The sequence below is a fragment of the Passer domesticus genome, chromosome 6, assembly GCF_036417665.1.
Source record: "Passer domesticus isolate bPasDom1 chromosome 6, bPasDom1.hap1, whole genome shotgun sequence".
Lineage (NCBI taxonomy): Eukaryota > Metazoa > Chordata > Aves > Passeriformes > Passeridae > Passer > Passer domesticus.
Genome location: NC_087479.1, coordinates 60,488,886 through 60,506,865, shown reverse-complemented (window position 1 = coordinate 60,506,865; position 17,980 = coordinate 60,488,886). Strand labels below are relative to the sequence as shown.

The 17,980-nt window shown below is 39.3% G+C and overlaps 1 protein-coding gene across 3 annotated transcripts in view; it reads right to left on the bottom strand.

The window, feature by feature from the left end:
• Positions 1 to 17,980, bottom strand: part of GALNT18 (polypeptide N-acetylgalactosaminyltransferase 18) — a 209,243-nt gene that overhangs the window by 13,174 nt on the left and 178,089 nt on the right. For 2 of the 3 annotated variants that reach the window (XM_064426186.1, XM_064426188.1), the window contains one exon: positions 3,641 to 3,805. The exons of the other annotated variant lie outside the window; for it this stretch is intronic. In XM_064426186.1, the coding sequence (XP_064282256.1) occupies positions 3,641 to 3,805 (165 nt within the window). The remainder of the gene's footprint in view (positions 1 to 3,640; positions 3,806 to 17,980) is intronic. 3 annotated transcript variants of the gene reach the window in all.

Here is a 17,980-nt window from a genome sequence, read left to right as displayed (position 1 = left end):
GATGTCCTGAGGCCTCACCTGCCCAGGTGCTCTGGCCTTCATTTCCCACAGCTCACAGCCCCTTCTCTGCCACCTACCAGACCCTGTAGCACCACCACTGCAGCAGCCCCAGCAGCCTCACTGAGCACAGGTACAGTGACACTCTACACTGGGGACAGTGACAAATGCTGCTGAGCTGGTGCCTTGTGCCAGCACTCGGTTCCTGGGGAGCTGCTGCTGCTGCCAGCAGAGTCTGCACTTGCTCCTCACCAAAACCAGCTCAAAACCAAAGCCTGAGGTTTTGCTTTCCTCATGCTTCATGATGCCAAGACAGCTTCCTTGAGACCATGTTTCAAATCATATTTTACTAAAATTCTGACCTTTTTCTACCATGTAATTCTTGTCTCTATCTTCTCTACCTTGTCTAATTACTGGGTTTTTTTGGTAGAAGCTCTAACTTTGTTCTGATTAAATGAAAAAGTGGTGAGACAGAATGAACTAGGTGAGCTGTCAAACACCTAGAAAACATTCCAGCATAAAAGCATTTCCAAAACAAACATTTCCCTATGAGAAGACTTGACAAACAGCCTGAACAATAAAATTCTTGAACACCACCCAGTTGATGGGACTCTTTTCTGGGCTAATTTACATAATTTGACATAATTACTGTTATAAACACTTGAAGAAGCTTTGCAAGCAAGAAATGCCACCAAAGCCTACATTTTACTGGGTCTCATTGCATTTGGCAGCTGTACAAAACTCTGGAGCATGGAAATGTGCTCAGATAGATCCTGGTTATACAAACACATCCTACAAGCTTTGAATGCTCAATGCAAGTTTCTGTACAGGACAAAGATACCAGAGGTAGTGACTCCCTCCAAGTGCCTGCCCATCAAACCAGAATTTTGTCCACAAAGTAGCAGTGGACATCTGGCTGCCCGACTCCAACTGCCTGCAACTGAAGATAGCCAGGGAATTAAAAATTTTAAAAACAAAGTAAAAGATAAAGTTAAACAAAAAAATCAGGTTTGATATATATGCACAAGCATCTGAAATATGTTACTTAATAATTAATTAAATAGTTCTTTAATAGATCTACAGAAGCAAGGAGCCTCCTAACTGATGATAACCCCATCTTCTACTTTGGTCATGTGGAATTAACTTATCATTACACAGTACAAGGGAGGAGGACAGTGTTACCTGAAGGATATTTTTTTTAAAAAGCTGTACAGTTTTCTATCAACCAGACTGCTGTCCATGTCCCACCACTGACTATTGTGGGGCCTCTCAGATTATAGTGTTTCTTCATTCAAACTAATTTACCATAAATGTCTGTAAAGCAGGGAAAATACAGATTTTTGTGCTGGTCAGGGAAACATATTTCAATTGGCTTATCCTACTTTGGGTGGTCAGTCTGTTTCCTGTTCCTTTCTGAGACAATTCCCCACTTGCCCTGCTGTATTTTTACTCACCTATACAATCAGACATTCCCATGGAATGGCTCAAGAACCCAGAGAAGTCAAAGCACAGCTGCAACTAAAGGCAAGTGCTACAAAAGGCTACAACTGGCATCTACATTTTAATTAATAGTTCACAAATTCCAAGACAATATAAGCATCAGCATGATATTCACAGTAGTCTTGCTCACTGCACATATGCAAAAGAAATGCCAGAGCTTTAAAAAAGTAATAAAAAGAGTCTTTTTAGAGAGAACTTCCAAGACAGTAAATACATCTTTTCACCAGACTAAATGGGTGCACTTCACGTGGAGTTCATCAGTTGATCTTGGCAAGCCCTGATTACATTCATTAACTTTCTTCTAACTTACAGAATGTACCCCGTTGAGTAATAATGACATTTTAAGTGTATTGGGTATTAGCAAAATCCTTTTTGAAGAGAAAACGTTTAATTATTTTATTTGTCTCTTAATTTATCATGAAGAAACAACTAATTAGCTTTCACTTCTCTCAGGGAGATGTTCCTTTGCAGAAGGAAGAGCAGAGTTTACCAGTGCTGCACCTTTCTTGGGAGACTGTAGCTGGAACATAGAATTGAAACAATCCTAATACTGCTAAATCCCATTTTTAAAGATTTTAATAGCTAAATTATCAAGGCCTTCTACTGCTGCCCCCCACCCCCAAAGTAAGATCTAACATAATCAGTTTTATGAAATAGCAGCAGTATCCTGGAGTAGAAACTATTAACTGTCACCAAAACTGCAATCACTGGATAGGTGGGCCATGCTAAAATGTTACTGAAATACTCTTCAATTTTAATTATACTTTTTAGAAATAGTATAAAAAAATCAAATGCAGAGATGGATACAGTGAGGCTCCCCTCATGAAAAGACTACTGTTAAAATTTGTGAGAAGATATAATTAAAACTTTGCCCTTGAGTGGCCAATTTAGGGGTTTAAGATCTGTTGCTTGAGAGTTATCTCCTAAAGACCTAGATAACTTTCAAGAATAAATACAAAATAAGCTAATACTATGCTTTACTGATTAATGTCCAGATGCTTTCTGCACCAAGACTGATACTATCTGTATTACAAACGTCCTAAAGTATATGGACAATGGCTATTAAAGAAATTAATGAGCTGACAAAAAAGATATTTGCAAATCCACGTGGATGTTATAGAAAAATTAAATGCAGGACAAGAAATTGCTTTTAATGGTGAGCCTCAGCCTGTGGACTGGAGTACCCAACTAGATTTGTTGACTCAAAACTGCAGAGGAGCAACTGTGATACCAGGCAAACTCACACTAGCTATGACATCCACCCCAGAAGCTACATCATGCATGTGTTTTAGAAAGTAATGTCATTTCATTTCATTGGTTCACCAGCATGCCAGCGCCTGACATGGCAAAGTTCCACTGTGTTAAACTTACCTTAGGAAAAACTCATCTTTAAAAAACAGAGTTTGATTGTCTTTGGCTTCCAGCCATTGGAACCTGTTTTGTCTTCAGGGTAACCTGTCCCCCCTCTGTGGAAACACTGAGGTGCCTTGAGTCACCCTGACATTTCCTCTTAGCTAAACCAGAGTGATCTCCCTAAGTGGTATGCAGCAGAACATCTTTTCTAGCCCCAGAACTTTTGTGGCTTCTTTACTCTCCCTTATGTTTCTAAAACAATTATGAAAGTGGACACCTTAGTGTCCTGTTAGCATTCTCATCACTATGAAAGCACCTCTCAGCCTTTCCTTGAGCCTCTTTCTGCATCTCTCACACTCATGTGTAAAAGCATGAGCCTTTTTAAAAAAGAAACTGCAGAACTAGCTCATTATGAGGCTGTTATTACCAATGATCCACTCCCCCCATTTCTGAGTAGCTACTTCTAAAAAAAAAACAAACCCCAAACAGATTTCTATTCCTCGTTCCTAAATAGGTTACTTTGCATTTGACTCCACTGAAATAACTTTTTTTCCCCCCTCCATAACAGTACTCTGCCTTAGAAACAAGTTATTCATGGTGAACTCAGAAAATAGAATACAAGTTTTGTACCCTACTGAGGTAGCTGACAAAACTACACACCAGCTTCCTGGCTCTGTGCACAGAAAATGAGGATAAACCTGGTTCTGTTCTGTTAATAAAGAGATTACTCACACTTCAACACAGAAACAGAGCTTTAAAACTTTCTGAAATGGCTGCTGGTAAGAATTACCTGAGTAAATTGCCAGTAAAGCTTCATTCTCTTGGCTTTGGCATAATTGCATTCAATGAGCCTGGGCCTGCTGTTCACATCCACCAGGCATCTGTTGTCATCATCGTCGATTGTGGGGCTCAGAACACCCACGTGGAGCTGCTGACTGCTTGTGTAATAAACATTCTGCAACAGGAAGCACAAACAGGATTTGTGGCCTCTACACAGAAGCAGCACTTTCACCCAAAAGCTAATGGCAAAGATAAATATGCTGAATAGCAGCAGGCTGACCCCATAGTGGCTTTTAAATTGTTTCCTTTCATGCAGGAAGCAACACAACATTTTAAAAGTTGGTCTAAATTAACAATTAATTGCTTAAATAATGGTTAAGTATTTAAGAGCAAATATGCAAATACAATTGATTATTGTCTCATCATGAGACTTTTTACTTCTGTTTTGTATGGTCATACTGAGGGTCTTCAAAGAAGAAGATACACACCCTGGGATTGGCTTGAAAATGGTCATCAGCTCTGATTAGACTATTTCATCTGAGGATAACACCTCACTGGAGAGGTAAAAAAAGAGAACAGCAACACAGGAGTTCAGAGCATCTCAGTCTTATATAGGACAGATAGAAAGATACATTAAGGTTTTCTGCAAACAAATGCTAGAACCCACACTTGAAGCAGCTACTATATAGAAAAAAAAAGTTGTTAGCAACTGGTGACAGATACAGGCATGAGAGAGAACAGAATGGCCACGTTTCAAGGCATTTGTTCTAATTTTACTTTTTATATGTCAACACACACAGATACAAGAGACAAGGAAAAGGGACAGACACTGACTGCTCCGTAGTTCTAGCAAAGAAGGGCCCTCAAAGGCCTCAGGGATTACACCTGGGACCAAAGACATGAGTTTATTGTTATACAAATTCTTTCTACTCTGTTTGACTACAAAGATATGTGGAAGGTTTCTCCAGAAGAAAGAAAAAGAAGGGGAGGGATGGAGGGGATATGTCCTCTTTCAGATTGGCAGGTGACATGTAAGCCCAGGAAGGTAACACAGGACAGGAACACAGGTAACACAGGAAGGTATGCCAGGATTGCCTAACTGCTAATCACAAATAGAATTTATTTTGCTAAAATCAGACCTTTCTCTTGGAAGGACCATGAGAAAGATGAAATGGAAGCATCATGCTGTAGGTGTTAAGTCTTTGATAACTCAGTCAGTGGTGGCAGAGTCACAACAGACAAGAGTGGACAGAAGCACCAAATTAACGTCCCTGTCATTGCTGTAGCTATTTTATTTGTAACAAAAGAGAAACGGGAAATTATGCTGCGTGTATTTGGGAATCTTTTTGGTGCCCAGATTTTCCTGCCCAGATTTGTTCATTGTTGGTGTTGTAAATTGTTTTATGTGTGAGTGTTCTCATTTGTGAAAACTTTGGTAAAACAGGAGAGAAAGCAAAAAAGCAGAACAAGCCAGGACTGATAAAAGATTTTGTAGCTTCATGTAATAAATAAATAAATAAATAACTAAATAATAACCAGAATGCTGGAAGCAGTCAATGCAGGGATTGAATACAAGCACAACAAATGGTGGTGTTTTGGGCAAGACTGCGTCCCCTGTTTACCCTCCTGTAACACTGCCAGGGCAGATGTGAGCTGCATTAAAGTTAATTAAGTTACCATTAATGATTTAGACCAATCCAAGGTTTTGCCCTCTTAATGAAGTTTCACTGTTTTCACCCCACAGAAACAATAACAAGCCTGAGCTGGCTTAAGTGAGGTGAGTGCAAGTTTTAAGAGGATGAACAGAGAAAAGTTGAACAGTACAGTCATGCCGTACAGGAGGAGAACAGGGTAATAAAAGGAACTGGCAGAGCACATTTCCAGAATGGATGGTTATGATTGAAGTAAGGATTGAAGTAAACTGTAAGAATTATAACAAGATCACTCTGCATCCACAACTCAGGTTACTAACATTCCTGCAAACAAAACTGATGCCTTACAAAACTGATAAACATTTAGAATGCACTTTCTAGACAGGCCAAGAACAACTATTTTAGACATGTATGTGATCTGTTTAGGTGATTTTTTTTTGGAGAGACTGAGGTAGTGACAGAGCAAGGCTATACGATCAAGATGATCTTAAAAGGGGATTGTTAGGACACCCTACAGATGAACTTTTTGTTGCAGCTCATTTACCTCTTACCTGAAACTACTACTAGAAAATATAAAGGGAACTTGTCAGTCATTTAAATTTTTAACTAATAGGAAGAGATATTTCATTTCAGCACGTTGTCACTACAGAAAACATGATACAAGAAAATAAAGGGGGATTGCATTTTTTTTTTCTTAATGATACGTCTCAGTCACTGGAAACAAATGAGCAGGCTTGGCTGTAACTCTGAGACATTCTGTGCATTATGCTAAGGTCTGCACAAAGAAAGCAGTGTGCCTGCAAACCCTCGTGGCTGAGCTGTTTTTATCAGCTCACACACCTCAGCCTTTTGCAGCATGGCCCGAAGGCTGCAGGTAATCATTTCACCTCCTGGAGGGACAGAGCAAACCCAGTTCACACCACAGCTCCACCAGCTTCTCCTGGGGTCAATGCAGCAATGGTTCAGCCTGAGCCTCTTTCTGGCCAGAAGCAGAACAACCAAACACAGATTTAATTAGCAGGTTGCTAATTGAGAGAGCCGACCTGCTAATATAACTCATTTTTTCATTGTGGGCCAGTTAGAAAAAGAGGTGAGAAATCCTGAATTCTCACCTAGTGCTGGGAAAGGCACATTTCAGCTCGGTAAGTGGCATGTAAAAATAAGCTCAAACTAAAACAGAATGTGGTAGGGTAGCAGCCTGTCCAGCAAGGCTCTTCCAAGATGTTGCTTTGCTTATCCAGTAATGTGGACAATATTTAACTGTTTTATGTATCATTACAAACATGTTGGTCTCTTATACAATAAATCCATTTCTTATTTCACTTCAGAAATGAAAACATTGCACAACCTTGCAGCTTGACTGCTGTGTTTTTCTGCTGGAGGAATCAAATCAAAACCACACAACCTCTAAAAATTCAATTTGAGCAGCATGTTAGCTGACAGGGAGGTACTAGTTTGTGTTGCACTTGGCCAGAAAACTTTTCTTAAAATCTACCAACAGCCCCTGGTTCCTCTCCCTGAGAATTAAACAGTCCCTGCACTGAGAGAACACAATAATAACTCTGTTGGGATGAAGGGAGGAGATCCATTTGGTAAAAGAGAAAAAACTATTAACTATATAATATATATAATAAATTTTATATTATTTTAGATATATATAAGATTAATAATACTAATTATTCTTAATCTATTATTAATTAAGTAATAAATTAATACATAATCTGTTAATATAAATTAATATTAATTAATAATATAACATATAATAATATCTATTATATCTATATCTATATATAATAATATATATAATATATTAACTATAGATTACTGTTCTAGTCTGAAACCTAAAGCTACTAAACATGAAACCATGGTAACGCCTCCCTTTAAACAATATTAAAAATACTTTAATTGCTTTCATATAAGACTTTCCTGCTTCTATTTGCTTACTTGCATTTTCCAAAATACTTTTTGAAGTTTTTTGTTTTGTTTTGGGTTTTTTTGGGTTTTGTTTTGTATTGTTATATTTGTGTGTGGTTTTGTTTGGTTTTTTTTTTTGTTTTTTTTTTTTTTTTTTTGTTTAAGGATGGTACACAAATTAGTTGTCTGGAGCAGGCTGTAGGAAATTACCTGAGTTACAGGAACTGAATTACCCTCTCAAAATGTACATGTTAGCTATGCACAATATGCATTTTTATTGAACATATTTTAAATTGACCTTCAGGTGAAGTATGGCCCTACAGATTAAAACCACGTTCATGCTTTAACATCCTGCAGCCATATAAACACACAGCTTGCATTTGTGATTTAAACAAGCTGTTAAATACATCCTCCTTCTTAAGGAGGATGCTTTTAAGAAGCATCAACAAGCACACAAGCTGTTTTGCAGTGCACTTCAGCACAAAATGGACAATTGAGGCACTCTTGTTTAAAACACTTGAAAAGATACAGGTGAAATGCATTTCACTAGCCCATTTGTTCTACAGTATTGCAAACACCACCATCAACCAACACAACAGGACAGAAATTCTGCAGTAATTCAGGGCAGTGATTTGTTGAACAACCATTCCAGTACTGTCCTAGAAGTCCAACTGACTGAACACTAAATATGAACTGCTAAATTGTTGGGGTAACTTTGAAAATTTTACTTAAAATGTGGACTTTTCATTTGAGCTACAACAGCAAATGTCACAGCAGTGCTTGTTCAAGGGACTAGACCTTAGACAAAAATTTATTTCGTTCCAGTGAAGTCAAGACACTTGCTGTATGCTGATTTACAGCATTCATTCCAAGTTCCTTAGCAAAACAAGCACACATTTTCACATCACCATCAAACACATACTCCCGGAGGAGCTACAAAGGAAGAATCCTGCTTGAATATTGGTACCAAAGCACCAGGTAACCAACTCCCTTTGTCTGTAACAAAATAAGCCTCCTTACATTTCATTAGTCTGCTGTAGCCCACAGCATTTTACCATCCCGTTTTTTCACTATAGCAGCATTGATGTACAACTCTGTCTCCTGGGCACCTGGCAGGGAACACTTCTGTTCAGGAAATCACTTAGGTTTGACAAAAGGCACTTACCTTCTCAAAAAGTGAAGCTGCAAGTGAATTCAGCATTACTGTCAGTGAGAAACCGTAAAAAACCTGGGCAGGATTTGTGATCCACAAACTCTCAGAGTCAACGTGAGCTCTGAGCCTTTGGCACTGCCCCCTCTCCTTCAAGCACTCTGCCACAAGTGGGTGAGTGCCATGCACACAGGACAGGCTGACTGGAGGCTGCCTGCTTTCCTTGCTGCATCCAGGGACCTCAGGAAACATTCCCTGGAAGCCTGGGGCTTGCAGTGTACTAAAGTCATGGGAAAGAAATTCTTCAAAACAAAACCCTGGGTTGTCAATCTAAAGGTTTGCAGCAAGCAAATGAATAAAGTAACAGAGGTTTCCTACCTGGGTCTGAAGAGAAGCACATTGGTTGCCTTCAAAGCATGACAGGGGTGTCTGCCACAAGGCTTCTGTTCTAGTCTCTGTTGTGCTCTCAAAGACCAGCCTCAACTAAACTCTTCATAATTAATCATCCCCCAGACTGTAAAATGTGGGGATTTCTTGTAAATTGTTTCCAGTATTTTCAATATCTGCTGAAAACCTGGCTCGCAAATACCCTTCTATCTCTAAATTGGCACCTTCCAACTGAAGGACCAATTAGTCTGTAGCTTTCTTGAATTTATTTTAACTAGAAGTGTCCTATCTAAAGCCATCGCTTCATTTCCATTTGCTGTACCCAATAATCTCTCTGTCTATTCACATTAAGCCAAGCAAACTGAGACTGGTATCACATAATTAAAACTAATAAAATGGTTCCCCAAATCCTCATAAGAGGTGAAAGTGTGAGGTTTAGTCAAGGCACACTTATTTTTCTTACACCATTTATCTTTTTTTCTTAAGAAAAACATGTATTTGTCCTGAAAAAAGATATCCAAAGGATAAGAACATGAATGAGTGGTAGTTGAGAACTCCATAGGATTCTCAGGAAATCATCATAATGACTCGGAACTGTTAGAGAAAATTAGGTGTTTTAAATGCTCTCCACATGTGCATTTCAGGTGAATTAGTTTGCTCAATGTTATTTTTTTCTATTTAATATTCTAAGCTTAACATTTTCTAAAAGTTTGCTTGGCTATCAAGAAAGCTTACAATATTGCAATGAAAACAAAAGCTGTATTCAGTACTGCTACTCAGACCAACTCAAGAAGTAAAGAGAAGCAGCTTCACCCATTATTTGTCATTGCACTAAGCCATACCCTTACTCATTTTTGGGGAATGCCAGGACTCCCCTCTCTCCTGATGCAATCTCATGCAGCAAATTAGCAGGGAGGGGAAAATGGAGAGTTTATACTTGCAGTCACAATCTCCCCTAAATCTTAGTCGTTACATTCAGAACAAAGGGTCTTTTGGCCCTTCTATTCCACCCATCTCCTCTGAGACAAATTCTGCTTTCAGCTGTAATCTTGAAATCACTTGCACAGCCCTCTCACTGCTGAAGAGTCCATCCTCTGCTGAGCTAGTGCTCCCTGAAAAGCCCTGCACAGCACACACAGGTGCCAGGGGGCATGGAGGGAGCACAGCACAAAGCAGAGCTGAGCAAGAAGGCTCAAAATCAGAAAATAAGAGTTAGTGATTTCTAAAGGGTTAGAGCTGAGATAATGTATATGGAACCTAGCACGTGCATGCAGAATACTTTTTTACTTTTTTGCTGATATGAAAGATCTGTGACAAGTTTTGGTTGCTTCTGTTTACACAGGGGGATGATGCTGAGCATGAGCCATGGAATTTCCTCCTGAACTTCAGCTCTGGCCCAACCTGGTCAGACAGAGCCAGACCAAAAGGCTGGGACAGACCTCACTGGTATAGATCAGCCACTCAGTCAGGGCCTGCCAAACTGAAAGGTGTTGCTGCTCTTTCTGAAAATCACCAACTTGATTGTCTTGGCAGGTTTCCTGCAGGGCTGGAAGGATAATTTTGGAGCAACACACTCAGACATCATGTGCTGTGTTGCAGGGGCACAGTGCAGAACACACCTAAATGTGCCATGGGAGAAATGAAACTCAAGGTAATTCAACCAACATTTTTTTGCCCACTGAAAACACCTACACAAGATAAAATCTGCACAACTCCCCATGATGCTGTAGAGTACAGGGGAGGGTAAATGAGCACTGCTTACTTGGACACAAATGCACAACTTTGGCCTTTTCAATGATGTCATGTAGAACTTCTGTCCTTGAGAAGTTTGCCCTAAGAGGTCAAATTGTGATTCCCATTGTAATTAACACTGAAATTCCACTGACTTTAAGTGTGATGGGATTTTTGGCTCCAAGTTTGTTATTAAAGTTTGAAAAGCCACCAGACTTCATAAAGACTTCAGAGCTGAAGTGGGTTGCCAGTTGCAGTAAATTATTCATAGGAGCTGGTTTATCATGTAGCAAAAAATTACACTTAGATGTTCAACTTAACACAAGATGATTATCTGAAGGATAAATTGCCAACTCCCCACTGTAAGTTTAGAGCAATACATACCAATTTTCAGGCTGAAAGCCATTTGTAATCCTTATGGCAATGTTCCCAGATGAAATCACGCTGGAGACTGGTACATGTCTCTGCATTTATAATGAGCAAACTTAATGCTCACCACCAGCAGTATTTATTTGCTACTCTGCCTTTGGCATAATAACTGAGGGATAAGAAGTCTGATTCACCACTGCTTTATTCCATCTTTGAACCATATTTTTTTCCAAATGAATCCATGAAGTCATTTATTGTCAGGATTAATATATTAACATACTAGGTCCAAAGTCTCACAGCAGATTCATACTTGACTGTAACTCCAGCTAAGGAGCAGTCTGGTGGATTCCAGTAAATACAGACCTAGCTCCCACTGCCTTTCCCATTGTTCCTGATTCCTATTCTGGCATTTCTTGCTACATAAATACATCAGAAAGAGCTTTCCAACCCTGATAAGAAAATGTCCAACAGAATCCAAGTTCATTCTGAACAACACAAACATATACATCATTAAGAAAAAAATCAAGTGTTTTCCCATTTACTATTAATGTAGGAAGTGGCAGAGGAGAGAGGCTGTGCTGTCCTGTAGCAACAGCATCTCTGTGTCTTGTGCTGCCCTAAAACACTGCTGAGGAAGGAAGTACATGAGAACATGGGCTGGGAATTATAGAAAGTTACCCCTGAGCCACAGGTCAACCCTCGGAAGATTCACACTGGTTTTGGAGCCAGGTTTGCAGCCTGATGATTCAACTTTAAAACCATTGTAATGATACTTCATCCAAGTTGAGGACCAATTAACTATGAATCTTGCCTTAGTGAAGAGCTGACAAACAGCTCTGGTATACCAAGAGTAGCAACACCGTAACTTAGATTTTAATTGTATTAAAGGGAGATTCACTATTTCACTTCAGTGTTCAGATTTGTATCTACTGAATTAAGGCACCAGCATAGTGATTACGTGACCTACTTGCTCTTCTTCACGTCCATGCACTAATTAAGACCTGAACTCCAAGCAACAATATTTGATAGTAATAAAACCAAGATGCTCACAAACTTTAAATAATACAGCGTGGTGCTAAAAATACATGCTTAAAATATGTACATAACATAACACAAATATGTTAACATTTTGATAGAAAATAGGTAGGAAAAGTCAGACCTTTTCTTCTTAATTTAAATTCATGAACTCATATTGCAGTGGAATACCTAATTCTGGTGTTGCCTACTTTGGTATTCTGCTTTGGTTTTATTTTAAACAAGCAAACAAAAATCCTATTACTTAAGCTCCACTTTTTAAATTGAATAAAGCTGTCAATCATGGGTTTTATATATGCTCTCAGTATTTACTGCCATAGTTCTCCTAATTCTGGTAAGTACAGAATTAACAGGACCTGGATAAATTAAAATTGTACTTGATTTGGTTCCTAATGTTTCTGTGGGTTTTGCTCTTTTCTCTGCACAAGATATCTACATCTCTTCCACAAGAAAAGAAAAAGGCAACGAAAAATCCAGAACCATTCTGGCATCTGTGTGCTGCTTTTTTAAAAGCATGTTGTCTTATGGCTCCTGTGACTTGCACCTATCTGCAGTTTCCTTCACCCTTTCCCACTAATCTCTCTTTAACCTCCACAGTTTTCTTTGTGGATTCCTTAAGAATCCCTTGTCTTTCTTACACTGTTTTCTTTTCCTTCAACACATACTCACCAGGAAACAAACAGCCTTTGTTTCCATATGCTGATGCACTGGTCCATCCTTTAAAGCAGAGCTGACTTCTAGGCAAATTAAAATCTGAGCTAGTTCACTGCCATCTGTGTATAAGCACTTGGTAGCTCAGCATCAGTAACTTTAAAAGCAGATTTTTTTTACCTTTTCATAGCTAGACCTCCAGATTAGAATGGGCACAATCATGTTCAGATAATTGTGTTTATATAATGCACATCTTCACCTTGAACCTCTTCCCAATCATCAAATCTTGCCATACAGCCTATTCTTCCTGCAATAATACACAACTTTTCCACTGCAAGTTGACCCTTGCTGGTTTCCTCACTGATGTCAAGATTCATACCCACTTCAAATCCCTCCTGAATGCTTCTGAATTTCATTTTTCAGGCTACCTTTCAGGAAGGAAATATCTTTCCTCTTGTTCTGTTTTCCACACTGCTTAAACTTGCTTGTCTTCGTTTTCAAAGCCCTTCTGAACCTTTCTCATGTTACAGATCAGCCAAGCAAGTATCACTAGCTTATCATCCAGCTCCAAATTGCCAGCCTTCACTGCTCTCTGCCCATTCCACAGAATTTCCCAAATGTTCATGAAGAAAAAATAAAAAGCCATTTTAATTTTTCTGATTAATCCAAAGCATTACTCAAGAATGCTCTGTCAGTACTTCCTAGCATTCCCTTCTCCTCTCTCCCAGAATCTCCTGTTTCTAATACTCTATTTGTAGGCTTTAGCTCTCTCAAGAGTGTAGGTTTTATTCTGAGGTTGTAGAGCACTTGATATAAAAGACATCTTGGTAATTATTGGAGTGCCTAGAACTGCAATAATAAGCATAACAATAAAAAAGATGCAGTGCCAGGGATGTATCATGTAGCTTACCACTCCTCAGAAAGTGTTTCGTCTAGTGGCATAACCTTCTGAGAGTTTTCTAAAAAAAAATGGTGTTATTTCTACCACTATTATGTTTTAAAAACGAAATGTGATGATTTTTTTTGTCTACAAGGGATAAGTTAAGGCAAGTTACAACCAAATGCCACTCCCTCTTAAGATTCTCTACAGTAAACACCTTGATCTCAAGGGTTTTGAGGTTCTTGCTTGTTTGTTTGAGGTTTTCAGTTGTAATTCATTTTGTTTTGCTTTGTAATCCAGCCCTGTCATGTTTAATTTTGTATGGCAGTGAGCAATGACTGTGGATACAGAGGTCCTTTAATTCCTCTTGTGTTCCACAAGTGCTGTAATTTGTCATCATTTTGTGACAGGAACAAAGGAAGGTAGTTACTGTACAACTCTGGAAGAATCCCCAGCTCCCTACAGGTATTTCTTAACACATAAGCCTACTCTTTCTCCTAGCTTCACTGAAAAGAATCACAAATCTGTTTCTAAGATCAGATGAGCCAGTCTCACCCATTCTTAGAATCATGTCTGCATTTGAAGTCAGTTTTCCAGGGGTATCACATTGACACCAGCGCATGCAAAATCAAGGAAAAAATTATCTAAAATGTAGTTACTTTTTGTGCTAAAGACAATAAAATAAAGACATTAAAACTTCTACACAGAAGTGAACCAACACATTTTAACCTAAGTTGGTTAGTGACAATCTCTCTTCTGTTTTTTTTTTTTTACTACTAGCAAGGACATATTCTTCCCCCACAGAGAAACCCCAAAGAACAATACAACCACAACATCAGCCAGAGTTACATTTATAAAGTGACCTTCATGCAAGCACCTTTGAGAAGACAATTTGAAATGTCAAACCACCTAAAACCAAAGCTTAGAGACTTCAGTAACAATGGCAATGCCAAAATTAATACGCAAATTAAAACTTAAATAATAACTTAGAACATCCCAGCATGTCAGAGCACTTTGACAAAAGTGAAGCTCTGAAGTTTTCACCTAGTCCTATTAGCACTGTTTCCTTCACCAGCAGTTTTCACCTCCCATTTGACCTCCTAATGTCTCTGAAATAATCACACTCTGGAAGTCTTGTTATGGATATTATGAAAGTTGTGAATAGTTAGGAACACAGCCCACCTGGAGACCCACAGGATGAGAAGCACCAGTGGTCTGGAGCGCTACCACGGTTCCAACACAGTGAGGAGGAGCAAAAGCCTCTGCAGTGCAGCAGAGGGCCTCAGACACCAAAACAAAAAGAATTTCACTTTGTTCAAACACAAGAATGTGACAGAAACTCAGCACAGATGCACAGCAATCACACAGACCATTTTCTTCAGTGTTTTGTCTCTCACCTGGTTTCAGGAATTGTCTTACAGCTGAGATATTGCCATCTGGAAACACCATCTTAAAGGCTTATTACTTGCAGGTACATTGTGCATTTCCATGCACAGAACATTCAGTGCTGCAGTTTCAGTGACAAACAGCAGTTTTTGTATCAAGCTCCACCACTTGAGCTGCTCAGTAGGTACTTCTGTATAGTCTTTTCCCAGGTTAGAATTAGTCACTTATCAGAGTAAAACCTGACACTATTTGCTTCAGGTTATCATGTCATACATGCCTACATTGACAGAAAAGGCAAATACTATATGTAGCCTAGTTTCATGCTCAGTGACATTATTTTTAATAAACTATAACAAATGAGATCTCTGTCAGGTTTAGCTCTCTGCTTTGTCATAATATGAATAAAATTTCAGACATCTGATGTCTGTGCTGTGATGTGTTTTTCTTTAAATTACTTACATGACTTAACAGCCAACTTCACAACAGAATATTAATGGATGAGACAGCTTGAATTCTGATGTTGCAGACATGACTGATAACCACCAAAGCAAAGAGCACATTTACCATTTTTTGTTGATTATCTCTGTCATCATCAGTTAAGCTTTTCTCTTTTTATAAAAGAACAAAGTCTTTCTTTCCCTTTGGGTTTGTGCTGATAGGGGCCTGTGGTGTGGCTGTTCAGTGGGCAGGGGAGAGAGGTGCAGCTTGGTGCAGCCTCCCTTTCATGGAGAACAGGGCAGAGTTACTCTGTTCCCACCTGGGCACACTCAGGAGTGTTTTTCCTCTTAAACCATGTTAAGCCCATTAAGCTGAAGAAAATAATTTTTCCTGTTTTAAATGGACATCATCCAAATCCAAGCAAATCCTTAATCACAGTAGCCTACAAAAAGTAAAAATATTATGCCTTAGCTGTAGATAATGTATTTCAAGTAATAAAGGCTATCACTTCAACTGATTTGTTTCACTCTTTACTGTTGATCTCTCTGTAGGCCGACAGGAGCTCATGAAGTTTTATCCATCCCAACTGTATCCTAAAAGAAAATATCTTCCCTGAAATACTTTTAAGCTCTCCAAGGCAAATGGACAAATATATGTGCCTTACTAGAATAGGCACTTTTGTTGCCTGCCAAATGTCTTGAAGGAGTGGCTTCACTGTTTTCAGGGTGACAGCAAATGACACTCAGAGAAAGAAGTCACATCTCGAATTTAAATGAGGATCCTGCACACTGCGACCTCATGCAGAAGCTGGAACTTCAATCCTGCCTGTGTTCATGAATAAATTGCGAAGTTCACATGGCTTTGCAAGCAATGAGATGTGTCTCAGCCTGGAATACTGTGCTCATATCCCAGAGATTCCTCTTTTTCTCTGCTCTTCTGGCCCCCAAAAGAAGGGCAAAGAAAAGCATCACCTAATACATTTCTATCACTAAATGTACTTTTTGTGCTAATGGCATTTTTAACGGTAAGATGGAAAAGAAGAATGCTATTAGAAGCAACTATACACCAAGATTTCTTAGCATAAGTATTTTAGTATTTAAAGGTTTTCTAAACTAGGAACAAATAAACAAATAAAACAATTCCAATTGCAGAAAATTGCTTTGATGTCAAGAAGGACATTAATTCAACTGCCTGAGCTGTGAGGGAAGCCTTACTGTGCTTGGCTGAGTGAGCTTCACTTCTCCTATACCTACAAATGTTGCCAGCTCTGTGTTGTGCCCCTTGCACAAATCAGGCTGTAAACCTTGGCAAGAAATGAAACTGCAAATACTGTGATATGCAAAGGCATGTTGCTTAATCATGCAAATGGTGTGATATCTCCCCCCATTCTCATTCACTTCATTTAGTTTCATTTCTAGGCCATTCAGTCATACAGTGAAGGCTAGATATAAACTCAGGCCTTCACAGACTAAGCAGAAGGGGCTCAGATTTCTGAGTAGCGGCTTATCAGATGGATGAGGCAGCAAAATAAAACAACAAATCTAAACCCAGGCTGTTTAAGTGACCTTCAAGTACAACACTGAATAGCTAAAATAGCTCTGCTAAGCTCCAGGCTGCCGAGATACCACTGGGCTGTGACGCTGAGCTGCCTTCAGCACCAAAAACAGATTATGTCAGGTTTTTCCCTGCATTTTCTGCATGTCTTAGGAGGCTTTATTTTGATATCTGAAGTAGATTATCCCATACCAGTATCAACAGGACACAGACTTAAAGAAAAGAGAAAGCCTGCTGTCTTGCTGTTTAGAATTAATATAAAAACTAGGCACATCAATCACTCATAATTAAAAGTCACTGAATATTCACAATATAAATAATAGTTCTTTCAAGACTCTTTTAAGTAAATTAATTTCACAATATCCTTTTGATTGTTCTAAACCAACAACGACTACTGTTAGCATCTTAATTTGCATATGAATAGAAACACTAGTAAGGATTATTACGATTGTCTAGTGTACAATAAACTATTTAGTGATTTATATTATTTTGTGCAGGTTGTCCCTAAGGCACAAATCTATGGCCCTACACAGGCCCTCTAAACGTTCCTCAGAGGGCAGGGGTGGCAGAGGCATGCAGTGGAGAAATAGTGGTTTGGGAATTAATGAATAATTAGTGGAATGGAATTCTCCCCTCCTTCCCAGGGGACACTGCACCGTGTCCACAACAGAAGGCATGCTGTGCTAGGACACTGCCAAGGGGAGCCAACACCACTGCAGTCCCACCCCATGTATCCACCCCAAACTGTACAGAGGGAGGACAGTGACCCTCTCAATTCCTAGAGACAGCTCCAAGGCCCAGAGAGCCTGTGCAGGAGCTCAGGAAAGAGGCAGTTCACACCCTGTGCTTGTCCCAGCTGGGCTGTCATGATGTGTGACATGAATTGAGTGTGGCAAAACCCCAAAAGAGCAGAGCTAGGTATGACCCAAAACCACACTAATTGTATTTAGCTTTCCCCCCAGACTAAACCAGACTGAAGTAAAGCATCAGATTTTCAGTCAACCAACTGTTGGTCCAGATCTCCCCTTGGTACACACCTGGAGGACTCAACTAGAGTCAGCTACAAGTTATTCCTTCAGCATGCTCCTTTCCAAGCCCACTGTTGTCAGCCTCTTAAGCAGAATCTCGGGGCAGAAATTTGTCAGTCTCCAGTACAACTCACTCTGTGACTTGCACCTATCAGATTCACTGCAGAAAGGCAGT